This window comes from Aphelocoma coerulescens, chromosome 7, assembly GCF_041296385.1.
Source record: "Aphelocoma coerulescens isolate FSJ_1873_10779 chromosome 7, UR_Acoe_1.0, whole genome shotgun sequence".
NCBI lineage: Eukaryota > Metazoa > Chordata > Aves > Passeriformes > Corvidae > Aphelocoma > Aphelocoma coerulescens.
Window position 1 is genome coordinate 20058310 of NC_091021.1, and position 22842 is coordinate 20081151.

Here is a 22842-nt window from a genome sequence, read left to right on the forward strand (position 1 = left end):
AAATGTAAGGTTTTCTCAGAATCCCTCCCCACACACCCCAACAGCTTCTTGTAGGTTTAAGATTACTATTTAAGAAAATGCTAGTGCTTCCTAATGGACATAATGTCACTTAAAGAGCTATGACATTTTCCTTATTTCTAGTTCTCTGAGGTTGTACTGGGTGGATGCTTTTTTTGATAAAATCGAGCACAGCACCTTTGATGGGCTGGACAGACGGACTCTTGAACACATTACTCAGATGACTCACCCATTTGGCCTTACTATTTTTGGAGGTAAGTCTGGCATTGAAAAATATTATCTATTATTATCACCGATTTTTCTTTTCATATGGTGATCTGTGAGTCTGAGACATAAAATGACCGAGATTTTTTAATACTGGTTTTCCCAAAAAAGCACTCCTGAAAATTTTTACTAAAAATATGTATTCAGTACTTCTTGCTCGTTTCTATGTATATTTGTTTTTAATTAATTTTAGACAGATCGGGTGGGTCATGTAATGCCACAAGTCAGATATGCTGTACTAATTATAGCTTTCAAGGTGGGCTATTCATATTGAACAGACAAAGTGAATCACCACTCCAGGGATGGTCAGCATTTCAGGATTTTAATAATTATACGTATTTTTAATAATTATATGTAGATTTTATTACTGGATTTATGTTGTCTCTGAAGAAAGATGTCAGTATATGACCCCTTTTGATTTTTATTTTTTTAAGAATATCTTCAAAAATACTCTAAAGTTTTCTGGAAAGTAGTCTTTATGAATGACTTAAAATTGCCCTGGAATTTGAAATGCTGGTTGGGTTTGTTATATGTCAATTTCAGTAGTATCTGAGAAGGCTTTCCTAAGTTATGTCTGCCTGTGACTAAAGCACTTTGACAGCATTATAAGTGGTGAAGGTTCTTTTGTCTTTTTCATGAAACAATTATGAAAAATGGTTAAATTTGCGTGAAAAGTCTTCTAGGATTTTTTTATTATGCTTGATCTTTTATGTCATGTTGCTCTATAATATATTAAATATTTTTCAAAATAGGTTATGCCTATTTCACTGATTGGAGACTTGGTGGAATAGTTCGAGTGAGGAAGTCTGATGGAGGAGAAATGACTATCATTAGGAGGGGCATTAGTAACATTATGCATGTTAAAGCATACGATGCTCATTCCCAAATAGGTGAGCCCTTTTCTTGTACAGAGGAAAGATGTGAAATAGGGAATAAGACACAAAATGTCAGGACAGCAGATTTCCAGTTTCAATTCTATAAATGAATCGTAACTGATATGCAAGAGAGGCAGCACAGACACTTGCAATTACATGTTGTATCTTTCATTGCTTTGTGACTTGGTGCAGACTGGGTGTGACTGTACTTAATAACCAAACAAAGTGAACTTAAGATTCCATTGTGTTTTGTGTAATTGTATCAGCAACTACAGCTTTGTATTTCTCCTCTCCTGGTAGAAGTTTTAGTTAAACTAAACTATTTATTTTGATGAATTGGGTAAATGTTTATTAATCAAATTACTATTCTTCAAGTAATTAGTATGTATAAATCACTATTTTTTCTTATTTTCTTGCTTTCCTATTTCCTTAAATTCTATGCAATTCTATGATCTAAGCCAAGGATTTGGTATTGTAGTTAATTTAGTGAAACACCCAATGCTCTCATCAAACATATGATTAAACCTAAGGCTCTCTGACTACTTGGTATCCAAAGATTGGAGTGGGTCTCCCAGCCTTGGCCAGACAGAGCTTCTCATTTGTGGTAGTATACTTGTTTCCAGATAGTTGCTGAAAATTGCCAGAAAAGAGTATGAAATTTAATAGTATGTTTTTGGTTTCCATGAACATTTATTTCAAGGAAGAGTATATGGAATGCGACACTTCTTATATATTATGGCTACTACTGCTGTCGATGAACTTGACCTTGTTTTGCAGTTCATGCAAAACCAGGACTTGCTACAGCACCTTTTTTTATACTTATTATGTACTTTTAATAGTTCCCAAGATGTCATCAGTAGTGTGTATGTTGATCTTCTCTATCACTTTTTAAGGCTCTAACTACTGTAATAGAGGAACAAATCCCAATGGAGACTGCAGCCATTTCTGCTTCCCAGTACCAAACTTCCAGAGAGTTTGTGGGTGTCCTTACGGCATGAAGCTGGCTCCAAATCAACTGACATGTGTTGAAGATCCATCCAATGAGCCACCCACTTTGCAGTGTGGCTCCTATTCATTTTCCTGTGGTAATGGAAGATGTGTGCCTCGACACTATCAGTGTGATGGCGTTGATGATTGTCATGATAACAGTGATGAACAAAATTGTGGTTCTTTAAGTAAGTAATCTTTGTAATCTGCAGTTAGTATTCCTTGTTTGCAGTTCAGGAAATTTAATGAGTCAGTATGGCTTCACTGGAATAAACTCCAATTTTTTAGGGTTGCATCTGTGAATAAATCCTAAAGTCTTCCTGGGAGATTAGTTACTTTGGAAATTACTTTGAATAATTAGTTACTTCAGAAATTATATCATAGTAATACAAGATTCAGTATCATCCACCTAAACAATGCATGAAAATATTCATATCCCACTATTCTCAAAATTAAATATACAGAGTAACAAAAATTTATTTTCTAAAGAAAAAAGTTGTCTTTATTCTTAATTTTTTGAAAATTTTGAAAGATATTGGAATATCAATAGCTCGCCTAATTTGGATGCATGGAGAGGAACAAGCCATCTTATTAAAGATGAAGACACTTAAAAAATAGCACCATAAGAAAAATAAGAAAACCATATACATTGCCTAACCTTCCTCTAAGATTAAAGCAGCACCTTTTATTTCACTTAACATCAGAATAAAAAATTTGGTTTTGATAATATTTGGGCAATGCTTATCTATTTGTTACATCTGGATTTTAACAGTGAAGTAAATTAAAAGCACATTGGTTCGTTTCCTGGTTTTACAGTAAAATGTCTCACACAAACTATTTTGTTGTTCAAGTGAATTGAGAGAACAGTGGGATAACCATGGCTGATAAGGCATTGAAGAGAGGATAAGATACTAAAGATATTGAAGAGGCTTTTATGACACATCTGGTGCTTCTTCAGAGTTAATTCTCTCAAATCACGAACAAGAAAATAGGACACAGTAATAAAATGTGTTCCTAATGCATAGGACTAACTAGTATGACTAAGGTATAAACTGTTTCTTATTAATGGATTATTTTATAATAACTAGAATATCTTTTGGGGAAAAGTATAAAGCAAATGGTTTCTAGAAGGAGTTACTTTTCTTGTTCTTTACATAGTTTTGGAGTGCTTAACTGTTTAATTTTTTATTGCTTCCTGCAGTTTAAAAAAGTTTGTTAGTATTCTGTTCAGTTCTGCATCATGTTGCATAACAGACATTTTAATTCTAAGCAATGTGCATTTTAGAATTTGATGCATATTTTAGGCATTCTGAAAGTGTAATGACTGTACTGATTACTGTTGCAGGAAAGGCAAGTTTTGGAGATATTTATAAAACTTTTTTTCTTTTCTTTTATTCAGACAATACTTGTGCTTCTTCAGCTTTTACCTGTGCCAGTGGACAGTGTATTCCGGGTCGCTGGCGTTGTGATAAGCATAATGACTGTTTTGATGGCAGTGATGAATTGCATTGTCCCACACAAGGACCCTCTTCATGCCCTGCAACCCAGTTCACCTGTGATAATAGAAGATGTATTCCAAGAATCTGGCTATGTGATACTGATAATGACTGTGGTGATGGCTCAGATGAAAAAAACTGCAGTGAGTATCATGCCTGCCTGTTGTTTTCATAATCAACTGTGCATATCTACATAGATATATCTGTTGGTATAAGGAGGATAAATGAAATTGGGAAAAAAGGACTAGTATCTAAGACTGATATTTTGTAGTCCTTAAGATGTGGAAAACTCATCTAATTTGAAGTTCTAGGACCAAGTAGAATGCAGAGAAATAATTAAAAAAAAAAAAGGAGCAAATGTGATAATCATAATCATGGTGCTGCATAATGTCATCCACTGTAATTAGCAAAAAGCAGTTAGAGCTAAGATGTCCTAAACACATACTTTCCAAGTGATCTCAGTGATGGCTAATGGTGTAGTCACCTAATCTAGGCTGGAAGTTTTTACCAGAAGTAAGAGAGTAGCTTTTTCATATACTTTCTTTAGAGTTATTATCCACTACCTGGAACCTTCTGTTTATTTTCCATGAGCCCAAGCCTACATATAAATGAAAAATTACCAGATATTGATTTATTAGTGCTTGTAATTTATATGATTGCTAGTTGCTGCATTATATGCTGCAAGTTAGGCATAATGTTTTTCTACTTTCTCAGCAATGTGCTGATTTCAAAAGAGAGGAAAGTGGTACATTTGCATTTATTGTCATTCTTAATAGCTTTCACAGGTACTTGTGAACCCGGGCAATTTCAGTGTCCAGACCATCGCTGTATTGACCTGTTCTATGTCTGCGATGGAGACAAAGATTGTATAGATGGTGCTGATGAGCGTGACTGCAGTAAGTGTAACTTTCTTTATTCAATGCCTCTTTATTGTTTCCTCACACTTGCCCCCAAAGCAGTCTTTGGTGATCTCATATTACCAGCCCCAAGACAGCAGAATGCATAATAAACCTTTCCATAAATTAACCCTGTTTGTGATGCTTTTGATCTCTCGGCTGCTTGAGGAGGGCTGAAATCTGTTTCCTCTGTTTTCTGTGGATTCCAAAGTCACTGCATTTTCTGTGTCTCAGGGAAATTATGGTCTTCAGTGGAATTGATACCGTATCAGACTTAAGCACCTGTAGGGTAAATTTGGTTCAGTCCAGCTCTGTAAAGTAAATAAATAACATTCAATGTTTTTTAATTTTGTAGTATATAACTGCAGTGCCACAGAGTTTAAGTGTCTAAGTGGAGACCAGTGTATCAGCACCTACTACCAGTGTGATGGTGTTTTTGACTGTAATGATCACTCAGATGAGGCTGATTGCCGTAAGTATACTGATGCTGAAAGAAAGATATCCATTATTAAGTGATACTTCTGGAAGTTTCCTTTATCTTCTATGTCAAATACTGTCCTTGAAACCTATATATTCTTTTCAGGGAAACTTGTCTTTACACCATTTTCCTGAGCAGGAATTTCAAACACGGGTTCCAGCTCAAGAGTGTCATAGATTCATAGAATGGCTTGGGTTGAAAGGGACCTTAAAGATCATCTAGTTTTAACCCTCCTGCCATGGGCAGGGACACATTTCACTAGACCAGGTTGCTCAAAGCCCCATCCCACCTGGCCTTGAAAACTTTCAGGGATAGGGCATCCACAACTTCTCTGGAAAACCTGTTCCAGTGCCTCACCATCCTCACAGTAAAGAATTTAGTCCCAATATCTAATCTAAAGTTACTTTCTTTCAGTTTGAAGCCGTTCCTCTTTGTCCTGTAACTACATGCCCTTGTTAAAAGTCTCTCCCTGTCTTACAGTACCTGAAGGGAGCCTACAAGAAAGGCCACAACTAGGTCATCCCTAAGCTTAGTCTTTTCCAGGCTGAAAAATCTCAGGTTTTTAGTCTTTTGTCATAGGAGAGGTGCTCCATATCTCTAATCATCTTGGAGTAGACTAAGCAGATTGTGCTGACAAGATTGGATTGTTCAAGCAAGGAGGAGAGTTTGCATTCCTTTTGGCTATAACTTTTTTTTTTTACTTGGCATTTCAGTCTCAGGATTTTAAAGTAAAATTAAGTCTATTAATCTAGAAAACAGAAAAACTGGTATATATGAGAGTTAGATTGAAAATTTTTTTTGAGTAATTTTTTACACTTAAATTAGTTAAAATATTACCACTCAGGGTGGTGGAAATTTCCAACCTGATTTCATGTAGCTTTGGACAGGTACATAGGTATCAATATGTGCTTGCTCAAAGTATAACAAGAGTTGAATTGCCTTGTTGATCACATTATAAAGTAGGAGCTGAATTGGTCACATTTTGAAATGTCATGTAGATTGGCTGACTGACTGTGATTCTATGGCCTGATCTAAAAGCAACACAGTTCTTAATAGCATTGTAAGTAGTTATTGCAATGTTAAGAGATGAAATGAACATAGTGGTTTTGCTTCTCAATCTAAAATTGAAACAGCTTCTGAACTGTTGAATGTCTGTCACTGTTCCAGCTACAAGACCACCAGGGATGTGCCACCAGAATGAATTCCAGTGTCAATCAGATGGCAATTGTGTTCCTGATAACTGGGAATGTGATGGCCATCTTGATTGTGCAGATGGCTCAGATGAACATCATAGATGTCCTGCCAGAACGTGTCCTCCATCGCTTTTCCGCTGTGATAATGGCAACTGTGTGTATCGAGCATGGATCTGTGATGGTGATAATGACTGCAGGGATATGAGCGATGAGAGAGATTGTCCGACTCAACCTTTCCGGTGCCCCAGCTGGCAGTGGCAGTGTCCAGGTCACAGTATCTGTGTGAATCTCAGCAAAGTATGTGATAATTCTGCTGATTGTCCTAATGGAGCTGATGAATCCCCATTGTGCAGTAAGTTACTGTTCATGCATCTACTACAGACTATGTGTTATGTCTGCTGAAAAAAATGGAATATTCAGCATGCTCTATTTAGTGTCACAATGTTTCTAGCAGATATGTAAGCACAGCGTAATTAGAGCTCTAATTTCTAAGTGGAACTTACTTGCAGTGAAAAGAGACTACAGTGATGACTGAGGAATTCATTAGCTGTGTCCAATCTTGTGCTCTGAATTCCAATATGACTTTCACTGACTTTAAATATAGATTTTTATACAACTACTTGGGAATGAACTTTGTGTTCCTGAACACGTTCACTATAGCATAATATGCTTTAAATTCAGATGAAATGTGATTCAGTCCTTAATATTCTATTTTAAATTTCTAACTTTAAGAATCATGATTAGAATCAAGATGTTCATGTGCAGCCAGAATTTGTATTTATGTTGATTATGAATTGATTTAAATATAATCTTTTTCTTTCCTTCTTTCCTCCTTCTTCCCTTTAATCAATGCACATTCTCAGATGAACCCCAGCCAGGTATGATTATAAGCAATTTAAAATTATTATTTATACAGTTTTAGGTTTGGAGTGGTAAATTTTTGTTTATTTCTAGCTATTTTTGAAAAAGTTGTTGTACATGCTTAGACAGCCTTCTGTTTGGCGTTAGTTTGATGGGATTCAGTGCATGCAATGTTGTTACCTGTCTTTATGTGCACTGTGTATATTTTGCATAAGGACCACAGTCCAGTCTCACACTGCATGACTGATGATTCTGCAGTCGTTTTAGCAGCAGTCTTAGGCTAAGAATGCAATTGTAAAGATTTAAATTTATCATAGGAAGCCTTTGTTGATGATTTGCTTTTTTCTTTCCCCGACCCAACTTCAGATCAGGAGAGCTGCTCTGACAATAATGCTGGCTGCACTCATGAGTGTATTCAAGGACCTTTTGGAGCTCAGTGTACCTGTCCTATTGGATACCAGCTTGCAAATGACTCCAAGACCTGTGAAGATATTAATGAATGTGACCCTCCAGGCTTTTGTAGTCAGCACTGTTACAATGAGAGAGGCTCTTTTAGGTGTTATTGTGATGAAGGATACATTCTAGAAGCCAATGGGAGGACTTGTAAAGCAGCAGGTGAGAAACATTGATGTCAGTCTAAAGAATGACAGCAGTGTCTGAAAACTGTCCATCTTTGTGTCTCAGTTTGGAAGAGAAGTGTCTGCCAAGGAAGGCGGGAACATCCCTTGGAGTAGAAAATATGTTCCACTTCCCTCCAAATTATTATAGCTTTGAAATTAAGGGGCTTTCAGGCAAAGATACGGGAAAAGGAATAACAGTTCTTTACTAGTATGTATATGTGTAACAAGGCAAACAAACAACAACGGCAGCAAGAACAAGCAGAACCACAAACCCGGTGCCAGCCTCCCTGGGCCGCGGGCCCTTTCCCCTCGGTGCAGTTCCGCTCACAGCCGGCAGGGGCGCTGGTGGCTCCCGGCCGGGCAGGGCGGCTGCCATGGTTCCCCCGCGCCTGCAGGGGGCGCTGTGGCGCGAGCGCGGCCGCGTCTCCCTCACGTGGTAATGGCGGGAGGGCTGGGTGGTGACATGGGCTGCAGCAGGGACCTCGGAGCAGAGGCCGGAATGGCAGGGACAAGCAGACCCCGGAGTAGCAAATAAAATGTATCAGAAACTCTGCAGCTGTAGCAGGAGCTGTGAGGTGTCCTGGCAGGCGGAAGGTGAAGGGTTAGAGTGTAGCGAAAAACCCAGAGCAGTGGCAGAGAAATGGTGGGGCTGGGCAGTGGTAGCCCTCCTCCCAAATGCAGCCAGGAGAAGCTTCCTTGGAGGTGGCTCAGGGGGCTCTGGGTCCTGGGTTTTCCCATGAGGCACCCGAGCAGATGGTGAGGGTCTTTTCTAGTGAGGTAGGGTGTTAATAAGGTCCCAGTCCAACGGCTGCTCTTACGAGCAGAGGCTCACCCACAGTAAGGAAGAAGCAGTGGCTGGGCTGGGCTCTGGCAATGGCAGTGAATTCACCTTGCAGTAAGCAACAGCTCAACTGTTCTCTGATGGAGAGCAAGAAGAACCAAGCCCAGCCCCTCACCCCCAGCCAAAATCTCATGGTATCTCTGCCCTTCCCAAGAGAATGCCCCTCAGCTACGATAGTGCAGCCAGCTGCACTCATCCCCCTTCTCCTTGGCTATACCCTTTGTCTTAAGTACCAATTGTTATTGTCTCTTAGCAACAAATGGGAGAAAATTCCCTGAGAGAAAGAAACAAAAGGAAAAATCCTAACCCCCAAAACTTTGCCATTTTAATATTGTTCTCTTTTAAAAGAGCAGACTTAAACAGCCTTAAACAGACTTAAACAACTTAGAGTTGTTCATGGCAGATGACCTTGAGAACTAAAACTGTCTGCTGAGGGGTTAATTAGAAACCAATATTTCATTGAAATAATATATTTAAATGAACACTTATTTTTAGCCCTGGAATGGTCAAAAATAATGTTTTGAAGAAAAGCAATGTCAGAGACTTGTAAGCCATAGGCCAAAATTAACTGTTCATAAAGTTCAATGCTCACAAAGTATTTAAATCTCAGCCTTTCATAAGCCTTACCTACTGCCTATGCTGTACTTTGCTGATTTGTAAGGAGGAAACATCACTGACACAGCCTAGCTGCCAGTTGTTCTCTGTCTCTTATCTAGTACACTGACAGTGTGGAGGAGCCACATACCCAGTGGAATTTGTCTGTACAGGTTTCCTGGTTTAAGGATTTACTCAGGTTGTAGAAGACACTTGCATTTTTCCTGCACATAAGTTTGGCCCTTACTAATAGGGAGTTTCTTGTACTTTGCTGTCTTTGTGGTTGCTACTCTTCAGTTGTTTTTCGGAGTCTTATCTGTGCAACCTAATTACAGCAATCTATGGCTTTCCTGTAATCTGTTTCTTGTCCATTGTTCCCACACAGTCTCAAGGGGGAAAAAAGAGAAGGTGGATTACAAAGGAGGAAGACCAGGCTGAGCAGTTTAATTTGAGGTGGCAAAAACTTTGGGGATTGAATCAGGAGTGGGAGATGAGAGAGATTTATGGAGGAATGAGTGTTGGATGTCAGCAACAATCTAACCTTTGTTGTTTTGACAGTGGGGAAGAGGACCTAAGGTCCAGGTAGGAGCCTGGAAGGGAAGTATGTAGAAAGAGTGATGGAGAAAAGCCAAGGTTGATTTAAAAGTCAAGATGGACAGACTGGATATGATAATATATCTTGGCCTGAGAATTGATTTGAATTTGTCAATATATATATTTAGATACAACAGCTTTGATGCTATAAAGTCATGTTAAATTACTCATGTTTCTTTTTCTCCCAGTTACTGTTGAATTGCTCATGGGTTTATTTTAATTTCTATTCCTCTGACAGAATCTGTGAATCTTCTTTTGCTGGTGGCAAGTCGTAACCAAATCGTTGTGGATAACATCACTTCTCAGTCACACAGTATTTATTCTCTGGTTCGGGATGGGACAAATATTGTGGCTATTGATTTTGATTCAATCACAGATCGTATCTTTTGGTCTGATACAACACAGGATAAAATTTGGAGTGCTTATCAAAATGGGACTGACCGAAAAATAGTAAGTTTCATTGAGTAAGTTTTTCTTTTGTCAAAAGAAAATGAAGACACTGTGTCTTCAATTGACAAAGAGGAAGAGGGAAATCCGAATATAGTAAGAAGAGAGATAACAGGGACAAAGTGAAACAACTTTGTAGGTGCTAAGCTAACATTTCATATAGCTGTTTGAAAAAAAAACCTGAATGCTTTCAAGAAGCCCTTTTTAAAACATCAAACTGTAAGCTGGTTTTCCTATAAGAAAATTCTAACTTCTTCAATAGACCTACTGAAGTTAGTAGGATTGTTTGGGTTTATGCTTTGCCATCACTTTGAATATGTGTACGCTGTGATTCCCTCTGCATAATAGACCTAGAAGATATGGAAACTTGGTTCCCCATTTTCCATATCTGTAGAAATGAAAAGGGTAAAATTTAATATAAACTTTTTTGTTATTAAACAGGTGTTTGACAGTGGTGTCACTGTGACTGAAAGCATAGCGGTAGATTGGGTCGGTCGTAACCTTTACTGGACAGACTTTGTTCTGGAAACGATTGAAGTCTCCAAAATGGACGGGAGCCACAGGACTGTGCTGATTAGTGAAAATATAACAAACCCAAGAGGACTAGTGTTAGATCCCAGAACTGAGTAAGATTTAAAATTTTTTTTTTAAACATGCCTATTTTATGATGTAACTATTAAAATTTGGGACATGGCCAAATTGTATTGAAATTGTAAATGACAAAATTTAGTGTGTTTGCAGAGTTGATTAATATTTAAAGTCATGAGGTAATTACTGGTGATGTTGCTCTGTTTCAGTGTAACAAGATGACTTTTTAGCTATAAAAGATTTTTATACATTTGCTTCCTAGTTAAGAAATATTAATTCAAAAATGATGATGTATCACTTCAGTTGGTGATATACCACAAGCCTGTATATGATTTAATGTCATATGCTTACTTTCATAGCCCCAAGTCTAAAGTAATTATTTAGATTGTATTGTTATCACAAAAGCACCTTCCCATTTCAGACAGCAAGTGGCATAGAATAAGTGAAATATGATTATTTGAATTGTTCATGTACAAACTTTTACTTGTTTTTGAGATCTTCAATGCCTTGAACTCTGTTTACTGCTAGTTTTAGTGCTGTTAACATTATCAATGCATACCTGTAAGAGTATATGCTTGTATTAAATTATTATGTAGGAACTGGAGAATCAGATTATAATCAACATTAAAAACCAGTGATACCAGTAGCTTCTATATGCTGCTATTATTGACAAATAGAAACAGCAGTAGAAGTACTAAAAGTATTTTTATAACAGAAATTACTGTAATATCTTATGTAAGCATATTGCTAAAATAAATAATTTCAGTGTCATTGTGTAGGACTGTTCTTAGAAAGATTGCTTCTATTTTTTGGCTTATGAGTCTTCATGTAATGTTTCTCAATAGGTAGCTAGTTTTTTTTCCCAGATCAGTAACCACAAGTTACTTTTTTCAGTGCTCATGTAATGTTCTGGACTGACTGGGGCCAAAACCCTCGAATTGAAAAAGCCAGCATGGATGGCAAAATGCGCACAGTGATTATTAATAATAAAATCTACTGGCCCAATGGACTTTCCATTGATTATCCAAATAAACTTCTCTATTTTGCTGATGCTTATCTTGATTATATCGATTTCTGTGATTACAATGGAAACAACAGACGACAGGTGGTTGCAAGTGATCTGGTAAGACTTTAATGAGGAGCTGTTGTTTTCCCATGTCCCTGCTGATAGTACATAAAAATATATTTTCATTGTCGTAGACTTGGGTGTATTTTTCTTCAAAATACTTGAGTGAAGCAGATGTGAAATATTTTAGCTTCTTCTTGCTGCTGTAAAAAGAGGAATTGCATATCCTATTCAGTCTCTCAGGAGATCTTCAGCAGAGCCTGGAGCTGCATGTAGACTTAGTGCTTTAGATCATTCTCATCTTTTCTGTCTGCATGTATGAAATCTGAAGGTGACATCTGACATTGCTGCTATTAGGTGGTGCATTTTCTGTAGGCAAATATGGTACAAAAAGCCTGGAGAAACCTTTTCTGGTCTTTTGTGGGTGACTGTTGCTACTGTTGTTGACAGCAGTGAAGGGTTTTGTGCTACTGGGACTTGGTGTGCGCAGCAACTCCATCAGGACCATCCCTCTTACAGGCTATCTCCCAGGGAAGTGCTCCTGGCAGCTTGTAGCACTGTCCTTGTATGAACACAATAGTTCAGATGTTCAGTTGATACACAGAAAGTGGTATCAATAACCACCTGAATGTTTTCAAGAATTGACTTTTGGGGCTTTTACTTTTGGCTGGAGAGACAATTAGTGTGAAATAAGAGCCAAGGCAATCTTTCCACTCCTGGTTATCTGAAATCTAGATAAGCTACCTTCTTTGAACCCTGGTAAATTTTAGGGGAGCTTATCAGGAATGCAAGTTCTTGACAGGTCTGTAATTCCCATTAGACATTTTTCCAATGTGCTCTTGAAAATCTGCTATTGGGTTTTCATCTTTTGGTTCTGCCCTATATTTAGACTGCTTTGTTAATTCCTCATTTTCTTCATCTCAGAGAGTCTAGATAGCATTTTAGTTTTTTAAAAAATATGTTTTCCTCGTAATTTATGTCTTGTTTTTAGACAATAGATGATACTTCTTTTTTTCTTTCTGGAAAATACCTTTTGAGACATGGTTGCTTCCTTATTTATTTATCTAACAGTTATGCTCAGCTCTGTTGTTACTTCATTGCAAGGTTTACATATACAAATCTTCAGAACTAAATTAATACTCAACCTTGCCTGTTTAGATATTGCAGCATCCGCATGCTCTAACCGTCTTTGAAGATTTTGTGTACTGGAGTGACCGCTATACTAATCGAGTAATTCGGGCCAATAAATGGCATGGAGGAAACCAGACAGTTATGATTTATAATATTCACCAGCCATTGGGTCTTGTGGCAGTCCATCCTGTAAAGCAGCCTAACGGTAAGTTCATCAAAACAACTTTGGTAATTGCAGAAATAAGCATGCAGTAATGTCATGCACTGGAACACCAGGAATCAGTCTTTTCAGCAAATGGATTGGGTTAAAACAAGCAAGTAATTACTACTATAGACTTACAACTGTTCAATCTGGTGTTAGGGAAAGTAACCATCTAGGCAGCATTTCAGGATAATGACTAACCAGAAAGAATAATAAGGAGGTGGTATGTGCCATTTTCTTGCACTTCTGAATATTTGTATAAGACAAATGAAGCATTTTTGGAAAGCATTTTAATAAAAAAAATTTCTCTCTGCCGCATACTAGATTCAATTTCTTGTGCATTAATAATTCTTTTTAAAAAGATTACTGTCATCAACCTTCTCTGAAAGTACTTCTATATCATTTTAGTCAATGAAACAATAATGATAAATAGACCCCTTCATTGCATTAAATATTCTCCCTGAGGTCTTCTGCAGGTGATCTCTTGCAGCTGAAAGACTGTGAAAAAAATTCTTTCTGTTAGGTAGACATCGTTCATATCAGACTTTTTGTTATTTCATGGCATGACTTGAAGAGTGGGAAGTATATTGATATGAATATTATCTTTCAGCTTTAGTTATATTTCTTGTGTATGGAGTGTTTCCAAGTAACAAATATTAAAATAACCTTTTGTTTTTGTTCCTTGAAAGACACCCCCATGCCAGGGAGGGCGGAGACTTGCATCTGAGTTAGGCACTAGTACTTTCAGTGCTGCATTTGTTTTGGAACAAAACCTTCCTCAGTCACGTTCAGAACTAAACTCATCTAGCATTCTCACAGCAAATTGATCAGTTAGCAGAGTGTAGCATTAATTTACGCATCATAATTATGGTTTGACAGGTTTTGTTTTACAACCCAAGGTTTAAAAAACTTTGTATCACTGGTTGAGAAATTTTTTTCTTTTTCTTCATTGTATTTAGTACATTTATAATTTTTCATTTTGAATTATTCTATTGTACTTTATGTGGCCAGATGGAAAAGGAGGAATAGAGCACTAGCAGAGTAGCACAACATATTGATGTTGACTAATGAAGAAATAATTACTTGCTGATTGAAATTCCAGATGCAGTCATCTACTGTCATCCCCTCTCCTTTTTTTTGTAAATCTAAACTAACCAGAGTTTAGATTCTTTATACTGATGACATGAACAATTTTCTTAGAGTTTGAGTTCTGAGTTTATGCCATTATTTTATTGTTATGTTAGTTTGTTTTCAGTTCTTGTTAGTTTTTATCTTAGTAACTATTGTGTAAATTTCTGGAACTTCCAAGCTTTTTAGAATTAGGTCTTCTGCAATTGCTAAGGATATGCTCAAAACCTGATTTTTGTTTTCTATGAAGATTACTCATTCTGAAAAATCTTCTTTAGCAGCAATTTTGTGGAAGTGATCTAGGTTGAATTTTAATGTATAGTAATAATAGCAGTCAGGAGAGACCTTCAATGTCTGGTTTCTTTACATTTTACAACTTTAGATTGACAATTTCAAAATGATCTAAGAAATTTGGCATTGAACTCCCACTATCTTTGAAAAAGACATTGCAACTATTTTCTCTTTAGTTTCTCCAAGAAGTTGCAGCAAATAATTTAAATTCCCCATCTCGAAGGGTTATTGCAACCAAGGACTGCAAATGCCACGTTTCCTCATGTAGTTAAGAAAAGTGTGAAATGGAGTTTGAAAGATTTTGTTATGATGCATAAAAGTTGAAAAGATCACTATGATAATGATACTGGGTTTGCATGGAAAATTGTATCCTGTTACAAGTGTATTGTATTGCTTGCAGTTCCTAGAAATAATTTCGTTATTTTAATTTTAAAGAAATAGCAAAGCTGTCTTGATTCTGGGTTGATGTTATCAGTAGCAATGAGACAGAATATTCTCTCTAGTTGCTCATATTGTTATAGTTGCTAATAGTTCCTTTTTATTTTCAGGTATTAACTCCTGTGCATCATCTCCCTGTAGCCACCTCTGCTTACTTTCTTCATCTGGACCACTTTTTTTTTCCTGTGCTTGCCCTTCAGGATGGATCCTCTCTCCTGATAACAGGAACTGCATGAGAGGTAGGGCAGTAATAATGCGATGATAAAAAAGAACTGATATTGTCAAATCCATCCCTCTCCCAGGCAAAAAGCATACTTCTGTGGGCTACTGCTCATGAAATCAGTTTGTGCCACTCCAGACAGACTTCATTTAGGACACATGGAATATACTTCGCCTAATGGTTTGGAGACAGGTTTGGGAAAGAACTGAATCAGAGATTCAGATGCTTCATTTGGAGAAAATGAGTGAAATCAATTTTCTTACAAACATTTTAAAGAAGCCACATTTTAAAATTTCTCACCGCATGGAATGTTTGGCTGTTGGAATGCATATGGAAGGAGCTTAGTATCAGTTAAAAATGAAAACACTGTGGCAGATCCTTGTGTTCATTATAAGTATTCAGCTTGGAAACAGGGATTCTAATTGTAAGAATGTCAGGATGCAGGACTGGAAGGGACTTACTTGGTCACTGAAGTTTGTTTCTTTGTTGCCCTTGACTGCACATCATATGTAACCTTTTACCAGTCAAGCTCCAGTTCTAGATTAATCTGGGTTCTTGAGCCTAAAATTCAGTGAACCTCACAATTTTGATATTTGAAAATCTGATTTTCTGTTCAGATATAGTCTTTCCCCATTTTATGCCCATTTCTGATAACATTTTTGTCCTTCAGGATAAATAGCATCAGTAGTTCTCCTTTAGCACTGGTATGGTTTTTTTCATATATATTTGAGGTGACTATGACACTCTTTCTCAGCCTGTATTTTGCTAAGAAGTAATTAATGATCTTTTGATTTCCTCTAATGAGGCAAGATGTTCTTCTTCTTACTTATCACTCTCTTCAGCCTATCAGAACTAATGCATTTTAGAATTCAGATCAAGATTTCTCATCTTCAGCTTTTTCCCTCTCCAGTGTAAAAAAGCAGAAGGTGCCAAATGCAGAAGGTCTGGAAACACGGCATAAAATTACATGTGATTATCTGTGACGCAGGTGTGACAGAACTAACTTTTGTAAACAACTTCGTATCAAAAAATACCACTGAATTTTCTTTGGATAGTCCACAGATCTCAGTGATTTGTATAAGTCATTTAGTCCATTCATTTAAAAAGAAGTCACAAAAATTCAGATTAGTGGTAGGCAATTTGTGATTAGAAATTTGACCACATCGCTTTTTTTAGATGAAGCATTCATTATTATTTTTTCCATCAATTGTACAGATACTAAGTGTGCTTTGGTGCCTCCCTATACAGGAAGCTTCAAATCACTGAAATTTAAGTAGAAATTATCTTTGGGATGAGCTAACACTAGAAATCTGTCAGTCAAAAAATCCTTTTTTGTTTTAAGACTTTTAAAACTTTCTTAATGTTAAGGGCCAGTATCACATTCTTTTCCTGATTGATACTTAGCAGTGGGCTCTTTAAAGGGCTGTATTGCATTCACATTTTTCTTAGTCAGCAGCAAGGGAATTACCAATTTATATAATCTGAAATGAAGTGTGAATTTGTTTAAGCTATTACAAAAAAGAGGGATTCTTTTAGAAATCTTCACTTGTTAGATTATGTGCAGGCTTATAGAGGGATCATGATGGAAGAAACGGAGCGTGCCCTTGATGAAGCACATGCACATGTAGAGGTTGACCCAATTCTGCCACTGAATTGAGCTCTTGACTTTTCTTATCTTTACTTTTCACATGTTGCAAATTTCCCTGGGTCTGCTTAGGTACAACTGTGGCCCTTTTATTGACATAATTGTTCTGTAAGAGAGAAGTAGAAGTATCTTTCTGTGAAGCCCAATTCTTTTGAACCATATGGGCTTATTTTTTTTTCTATTTAGATGTATTTTATACAGTTAAAACAGTATGTAGAAAGCATCTACAGATTTGGGTAATTTAAAAATATGTATTTACTGAAGGTCAGCACACCAGAAAAAGTTATAAAAAATATACTTATTCTTTTCATTGTAAAATATTTTAATAATTGCTAATGATTAATGTCCCTGCCAATGGCAGAAAGATTGGAACAAGGTTGGAGTTGGATCTTTAAGGTCCCTTCCAACCCAGGCCATTTTATGATTCCATGATTACACATGAATAGGCATTTGCCATTTCTGTACTAATCTTTACTGTTATCCTTGCTGTCACTGTTTACTTTAATAGGCCAGCACAATCTTTCAGAAGTAAGATTAAACTGAGCTGCATGCATTTGATTGCCCAGTGTCTCTACAAACAACAATATTGCTGGTCTCTGCCTACTTTGTTTGCATGTTGAATACTACCAACCTCATGTGGATGGAAAGGCATCGATTCTAGGATTGCACCATTTTTAGCTTTATATAAGATGAAGAAAGCTTGCCTTTGTGCTTATTTTATTTTAAGTTGCATTTCAGATTGATATAAAAGATGGTAATGTAGCAAGCTGGCTTGGAAACAGCAGAATTTGTATATATTAAAATATTGTATTAACATGGCACATGTGCATATTTAATATAGCAATACATTAATTTTATATGGGTTATAATTTGTCATGTAAATTGTATTAAGTTTAAGAATTGCAGAAGTTATATTAATGCCAATCTGATGAACCTACACAGGTTTTTATATCTCTATAGCCCAGCAAATTTTCTCTGTTTTCTGTTATAAGAATGAGGAATAATCAAGCTGTGTAGATTTGCATAGATGTAAAACTTGAAGTAATGAGTTAAATTTGACAAATACTTCTAGCAGCCAGAGAGAAGTATGGAGAATAACTTTTGAGAGGTGCAGTGATGCTGTGTTTGGTGGCTTTTTATGTCAAAATTTTGACTGCAAAATTTATATAAATGTATTAAGCAGCCAGTAAAGAAAATCAAAACTAAACCAACCAACCAAGTCTTTGATCTATTATAAAAGAGGAAATGGGTTACTGCTACAACAGCCCAGTTCCCTGTTCAGTGGTAGCTTGTGCCTATGGGAAGAAGAGGCTAGAATTTGTTCTCCAAAGAGCAAAGCACAAGGGAGAGGGGAATACCTGTTCAGGAGATTTTCTTCCCCTGCTCCCTAGCAGATGAAGAAATGTAGTTGCTGACCCTCACTCTGCAGCTCTCTGATGCATTTTGTCAGATCACCTGATAAGCTGCTCTTTGTTAATAAGATTTAAGAATAATGGTACAAGTTTACCTAAAAGTAAATATACCATAAAGGAGTATGTCTGCTCCCTTAGGGATAAAACAAGAAAACATTACTGTAGTTACATTTAATAATAATGATCAGCAGTTGCTGCTGTGACATTGTTCTTTGGTTGTGAGTCTTGCTTAACAGGCATTAGAACCCATTACAGGCAGGTCCTGCAGAATCCTCAGAGCTTTGTCTGGTTCCCCTTCTCAGAGATTTGAAAAAACAGCTTAGAGCCGCTGCACAAATATCCTTTTTCTCTTGTCTGGCAGTGAGTGATCCTGCCTTATTTACTTCCTTCTGCTCAGAATTTGCATTGTGATTGCACACTGCTGAAACTTAAAATGTTACAACAGTTTCAATAACTGATCACCTCATTCCTAGTGAGGGGAAAAAACTTCTTTGTAACTGGTTTCGAAACATCGCTGGTAGTACTGAACCATTCTCAGCCTCAGGGGACTTTTGGGTGGCAGGGGAAAACATATCATAATGCCATTTTCTTGACCAGAAGCAACTCTGAATTACTCTCTGTTTTCACAGTTGAACACCCTTTCCTTATTGCTGTAAGAGATAATATAATTTACGGAATTTCTCTGAACCCTGAGGAAAAGACAAATGATGCTATGGTTCCAATAGCAGGAGTTCAAAATGGTGTTGATGTTGACTTCGATGACTCCGAACAGATGATTTATTGGGTTGAAAATCCAGTAAGTTAGTATTTGTGTTCAAAATGTGCACTAAATTAAAAAAAAAAGGTTTTTTTATTTTAAAAGAGTGTTTAAGACTGAAATATATTAGAAAGCTTGCTGGTAAGAATTTTGATAAATAGAAAGGAATGAAGTGGTTGGTTTTTTGTTGTTGTGGGTTGGTTTTTTGGAGGCTTTTTTGAGTGGTTTTTCTCCTAGGACAAGTAAGGAAGCTTCATCTCTTTTGTAAGGTAGTTCTTATTTTTGTCAGCAGAAACATTTGATTAATGTTTTTTCTGCCTCAGAGACGTGAACAGGAAATACTGGAGAGCACTGACAGACCCATACTCTCAGCCCCGCTGTGCTATACTCTACTCTCTGTCCTCTGTTGACTTAAGACTCAATTCTGCAAACACAGCCAGAACACTTCTCCATGGGAGCAGTACATTGGACACAGTGACACTTAACATTAGTTTGAATGTATGTGCCTCTAATCTGAGCACTTAATGAAGTAACATCATAGAGAGACATCTTTTTCTTTAAACAGAAAATGATTGCAAACTCAGTAATTTCCAGGTAGTACATATGAGGCTTATAGATTTAAAAACTAATTTGAACTAATTTTTAATAGTTAATTATAATTGTTTGACTAAGTGCTTTTATTGCTGGTCATGAACTAAGAAATGATATGTGTTCCATAAGGCTAACTTGTCACAAAAAAACCCCAAAAAACAACAAAAAACCACAACCAAACAAAAAAAACCCATAATTTTTGCAGGATGGACACCTCAAAAGAAAAAATCTATGGTAGTATGTGAGACAGATGTGATAGGGAACTTCTGATTCTGCAATATGTCTTCACTCTTGGAAACTTAAAAGCAGTTATTTTTGTTAAGAAAAGCAGTAATTAAGTCTTGGAGAAGTATGATGATAGATAAGGAGATTTCCGTAATTACGTTTTGACAGAAACAATTCACACAATCTTGTTATGTTTCATCCACACAAGATTTTTGCTTTTTTCCCCAACCTGCTTTCTTTACATTTTGCAGCTTTGAAGTAAATACAATTTTAAAAATAACTAATTTTATATTGTATTCCATGCCGCTCATAAAGAAATTACAATTTGTTTAATTATTTGTTCTTTTAAAGTTAGAATGTTTAGTTCAATGAAGTATTTAAATAGACCTTTTTAAGGTAACCTTTGCCCAAGAAGCTACTTACATACTTGGTAATCTGTTTCATCTTCCCTGCAGTCTGAGAAAATATTCTTGACAGATCTCAGCCGGCAGATCCAGCTGGCATATACAATAATGGCGGAGGTCAGGGGCTGATACATCCATTAACAGCAAGTTAAATCCTGACAAGTGAAAGGCCAGGGTTAGGTGTTAGCTCTACTTTAGGTGGGTCTTGACAAAGCCTGACAAATGTGTGACTATGGGCTGTGCCCTCTAACTGTATCCCTGACCTGCAGGCCTCAGGCTTCTGTTTTTCCTAAACAGGGCTGAGACACCTGTGTCAGTCATGGACTGCTCTCTGAGAAAAAGATATTTCCCTAGTTTCTAATGACAGAAACATATTTGCCTACTTTCTTAATTGTAGTGCTTGTCTATTACCTCAAGGCCTCTTCCTTAACACCACATTTTGCCTCCATCCATCCTCCTCCATCCTTGCATGTTTGGCTTTTCCTGGGATTTGTCTACTCTTTCATAGTTGCTGTAATCTCACTGCCAGTGGTGGCATCATTTGAAGCTGTAGAGTTCAAGTGTACATCCATCAGCTTGTTCACCCTGTCTGAAGCAAAGTCAGGAAAGAGAGATAAAAATCCCCCTGTATTCTACTTGAAAAACACTTCCAACATTTTATTAACTGTCTTGTTCCATAGGTTATTAATTGTAAATTTCAGTAATAGACAATAGCCTCTCAAAGTAGGGTAAAAAGAGTACCAAAAATTATCCCGTTTTCCTACTTTTTTTTTCTGAAGGCCTGGGGATTCAAGAACAGGTTAATTTGCAAATAGCACCATGTTGTTAGGATTCAGCAAGAAGCACTCTACTTCTGTCTAAGAAATTTTAGTTATTTAAGACAGCAGTAAGCTTTGTCTGGAGTTCTTGCTCAGATTTTTGCTGAGATACTGATTGCTTTTTGAAGCATGATTTTCAATTCTGTACTGAGATATTTAGACGGCATACTGATATCATGGTAACAAAGGAATTAAGAATATACATGGAATATATGATCACTGCATCCTTTTCCAAAAGTTGACTCTACCTTGTTCCTTCTCTGAGATGGCAACTGCAACATGTGCTCCACTTTTTACTCCTGGTTCTGCTCTATCTCTGCCTCTGCCTTCTCCCTCCTTGAACTGGGCTAGTGTTAGAAAAGATTGCAGTATAAAAGTGCTCATGTAGTTGGAATAGAAGAGTGTTTTCTGCTCTTGACATTTTTTTCACTTTTGTTATTTTTTTTTCCAAGGGTGAAATTCACAGAGTGAGGTCAGATGGAACCAACAGGACAGTTTTTGCTCCAGCAGCTGTTATTGGTGCTCCTACTGGTCTAGCATTGGACTGGATGTCTGCAAATCTGTATTACAGTAACCCAGGGACACAATCAATTGAGGTAATTATTTGAGGGACAATTGGAAAATAAGAGCCTAGATTTTTCAATGCTATGTATACAGATTGAAATTAGTAATATTTATTTAGTGAAAAACTTAAATTAGATTTATTTTAAAGTGCAATCTGTCTGTAGAAAAATACTTCACAAAGTTGAACAGAAACTTAAATTTGAACATAGCCAAAAAGATCGAAAGCAATATATTCTGCAAACTTTATTTTTGTATAAATCGCTTTTTTTTTTTCCCCCTAAAACTCATTTGGCTTCCAGTATTTAACGCCCAACATCTCTAATGACTAGAGTTGCTATTGTTACTATCCTCACTTCAAATCAACGATCCCAATGCAGTGCCTGTGATAATACAGGGATGTTGCCATTGAATGCAGTGAGATCCATTCCCAAATGCTTTGGTAATGTATTATGTAGCTTTCTGGAGACAAGCAGTCTCATGGTGTGTGAAGGATAAAATTGTCATTTAGTGTAGGGAAATGGAGGATTAGTAATATATAATACAGTAATGACTGTGAATAAGCCCATTCATTAGTGTTCTTGTTCCAAAATATAAATGCCAACTATTAAATTAAAAGGCAGCTAATTTGAGCAAATGAAATGGTATCCTTCCTAAATCAGAATTTCATCAACCCATTCAGGCCTTGAAGGTATTATGGAGACTGAGAGATTAACTATTTTTATAGCTAGGATCCTTTCTTGTTGGCAGGTTCTGAGCTGCAAGCAGCTCCTTCAAGGGGTGCATGTTAGAGAAGGGCGATGGTTAGAGTACAGAACAATGTGCTTTTTCTTCATGGTATTTGAGAAAGTCTTCTGAATTTCAACTCCCTGTTGATTTAGGCTTCATTCCTGTAAATTGAAAATGTACCATAAGTTCTACATTGCATGGTCTGATCAGTTCAGTGTTTGCATAGGTCCTGACGCTGCGTGGTGACATAATGTACAGGAAAACACTGATTACCAATGATGGCACCTCTCTGGGAGCTGGCACACCGATTGGTTTGGCAGTTGATCCAGCAAGAGGGTAAATTTCCAAAACAGCTGTTGTATTTGCTCATGAGTGTATTCTCCGTATTTTTCTTAATTTTTCAGGGTTTTCAAATTTCATCCTGGATTTGACATTGTTTTGTTTATTTCATATTGGTGCAGAATTAATTTAC

The 22842-nt window shown here is 36.9% G+C and overlaps 1 protein-coding gene across 2 annotated transcripts in view; it reads left to right on the forward strand.

Annotated features, from left to right (window-relative positions):
* The window catches only part of LRP2 (LDL receptor related protein 2), a 118094-nt gene that overhangs the window by 44109 nt on the left and 51143 nt on the right, over positions 1 to 22842 (forward strand). For both annotated transcript variants that reach the window (XM_069020729.1, XM_069020730.1), the window contains exons 19-34: positions 142 to 272; positions 1035 to 1172; positions 2051 to 2332; positions 3544 to 3783; positions 4417 to 4536; positions 4892 to 5008; positions 6182 to 6559; positions 7435 to 7683; positions 9956 to 10167; positions 10606 to 10790; positions 11647 to 11875; positions 12977 to 13154; positions 15119 to 15247; positions 18915 to 19081; positions 21533 to 21676; positions 22597 to 22706. In XM_069020729.1, the coding sequence (XP_068876830.1) occupies positions 142 to 272; positions 1035 to 1172; positions 2051 to 2332; positions 3544 to 3783; positions 4417 to 4536; positions 4892 to 5008; positions 6182 to 6559; positions 7435 to 7683; positions 9956 to 10167; positions 10606 to 10790; positions 11647 to 11875; positions 12977 to 13154; positions 15119 to 15247; positions 18915 to 19081; positions 21533 to 21676; positions 22597 to 22706 (3009 nt within the window). The remainder of the gene's footprint in view (positions 1 to 141; positions 273 to 1034; positions 1173 to 2050; positions 2333 to 3543; positions 3784 to 4416; positions 4537 to 4891; positions 5009 to 6181; positions 6560 to 7434; positions 7684 to 9955; positions 10168 to 10605; positions 10791 to 11646; positions 11876 to 12976; positions 13155 to 15118; positions 15248 to 18914; positions 19082 to 21532; positions 21677 to 22596; positions 22707 to 22842) is intronic.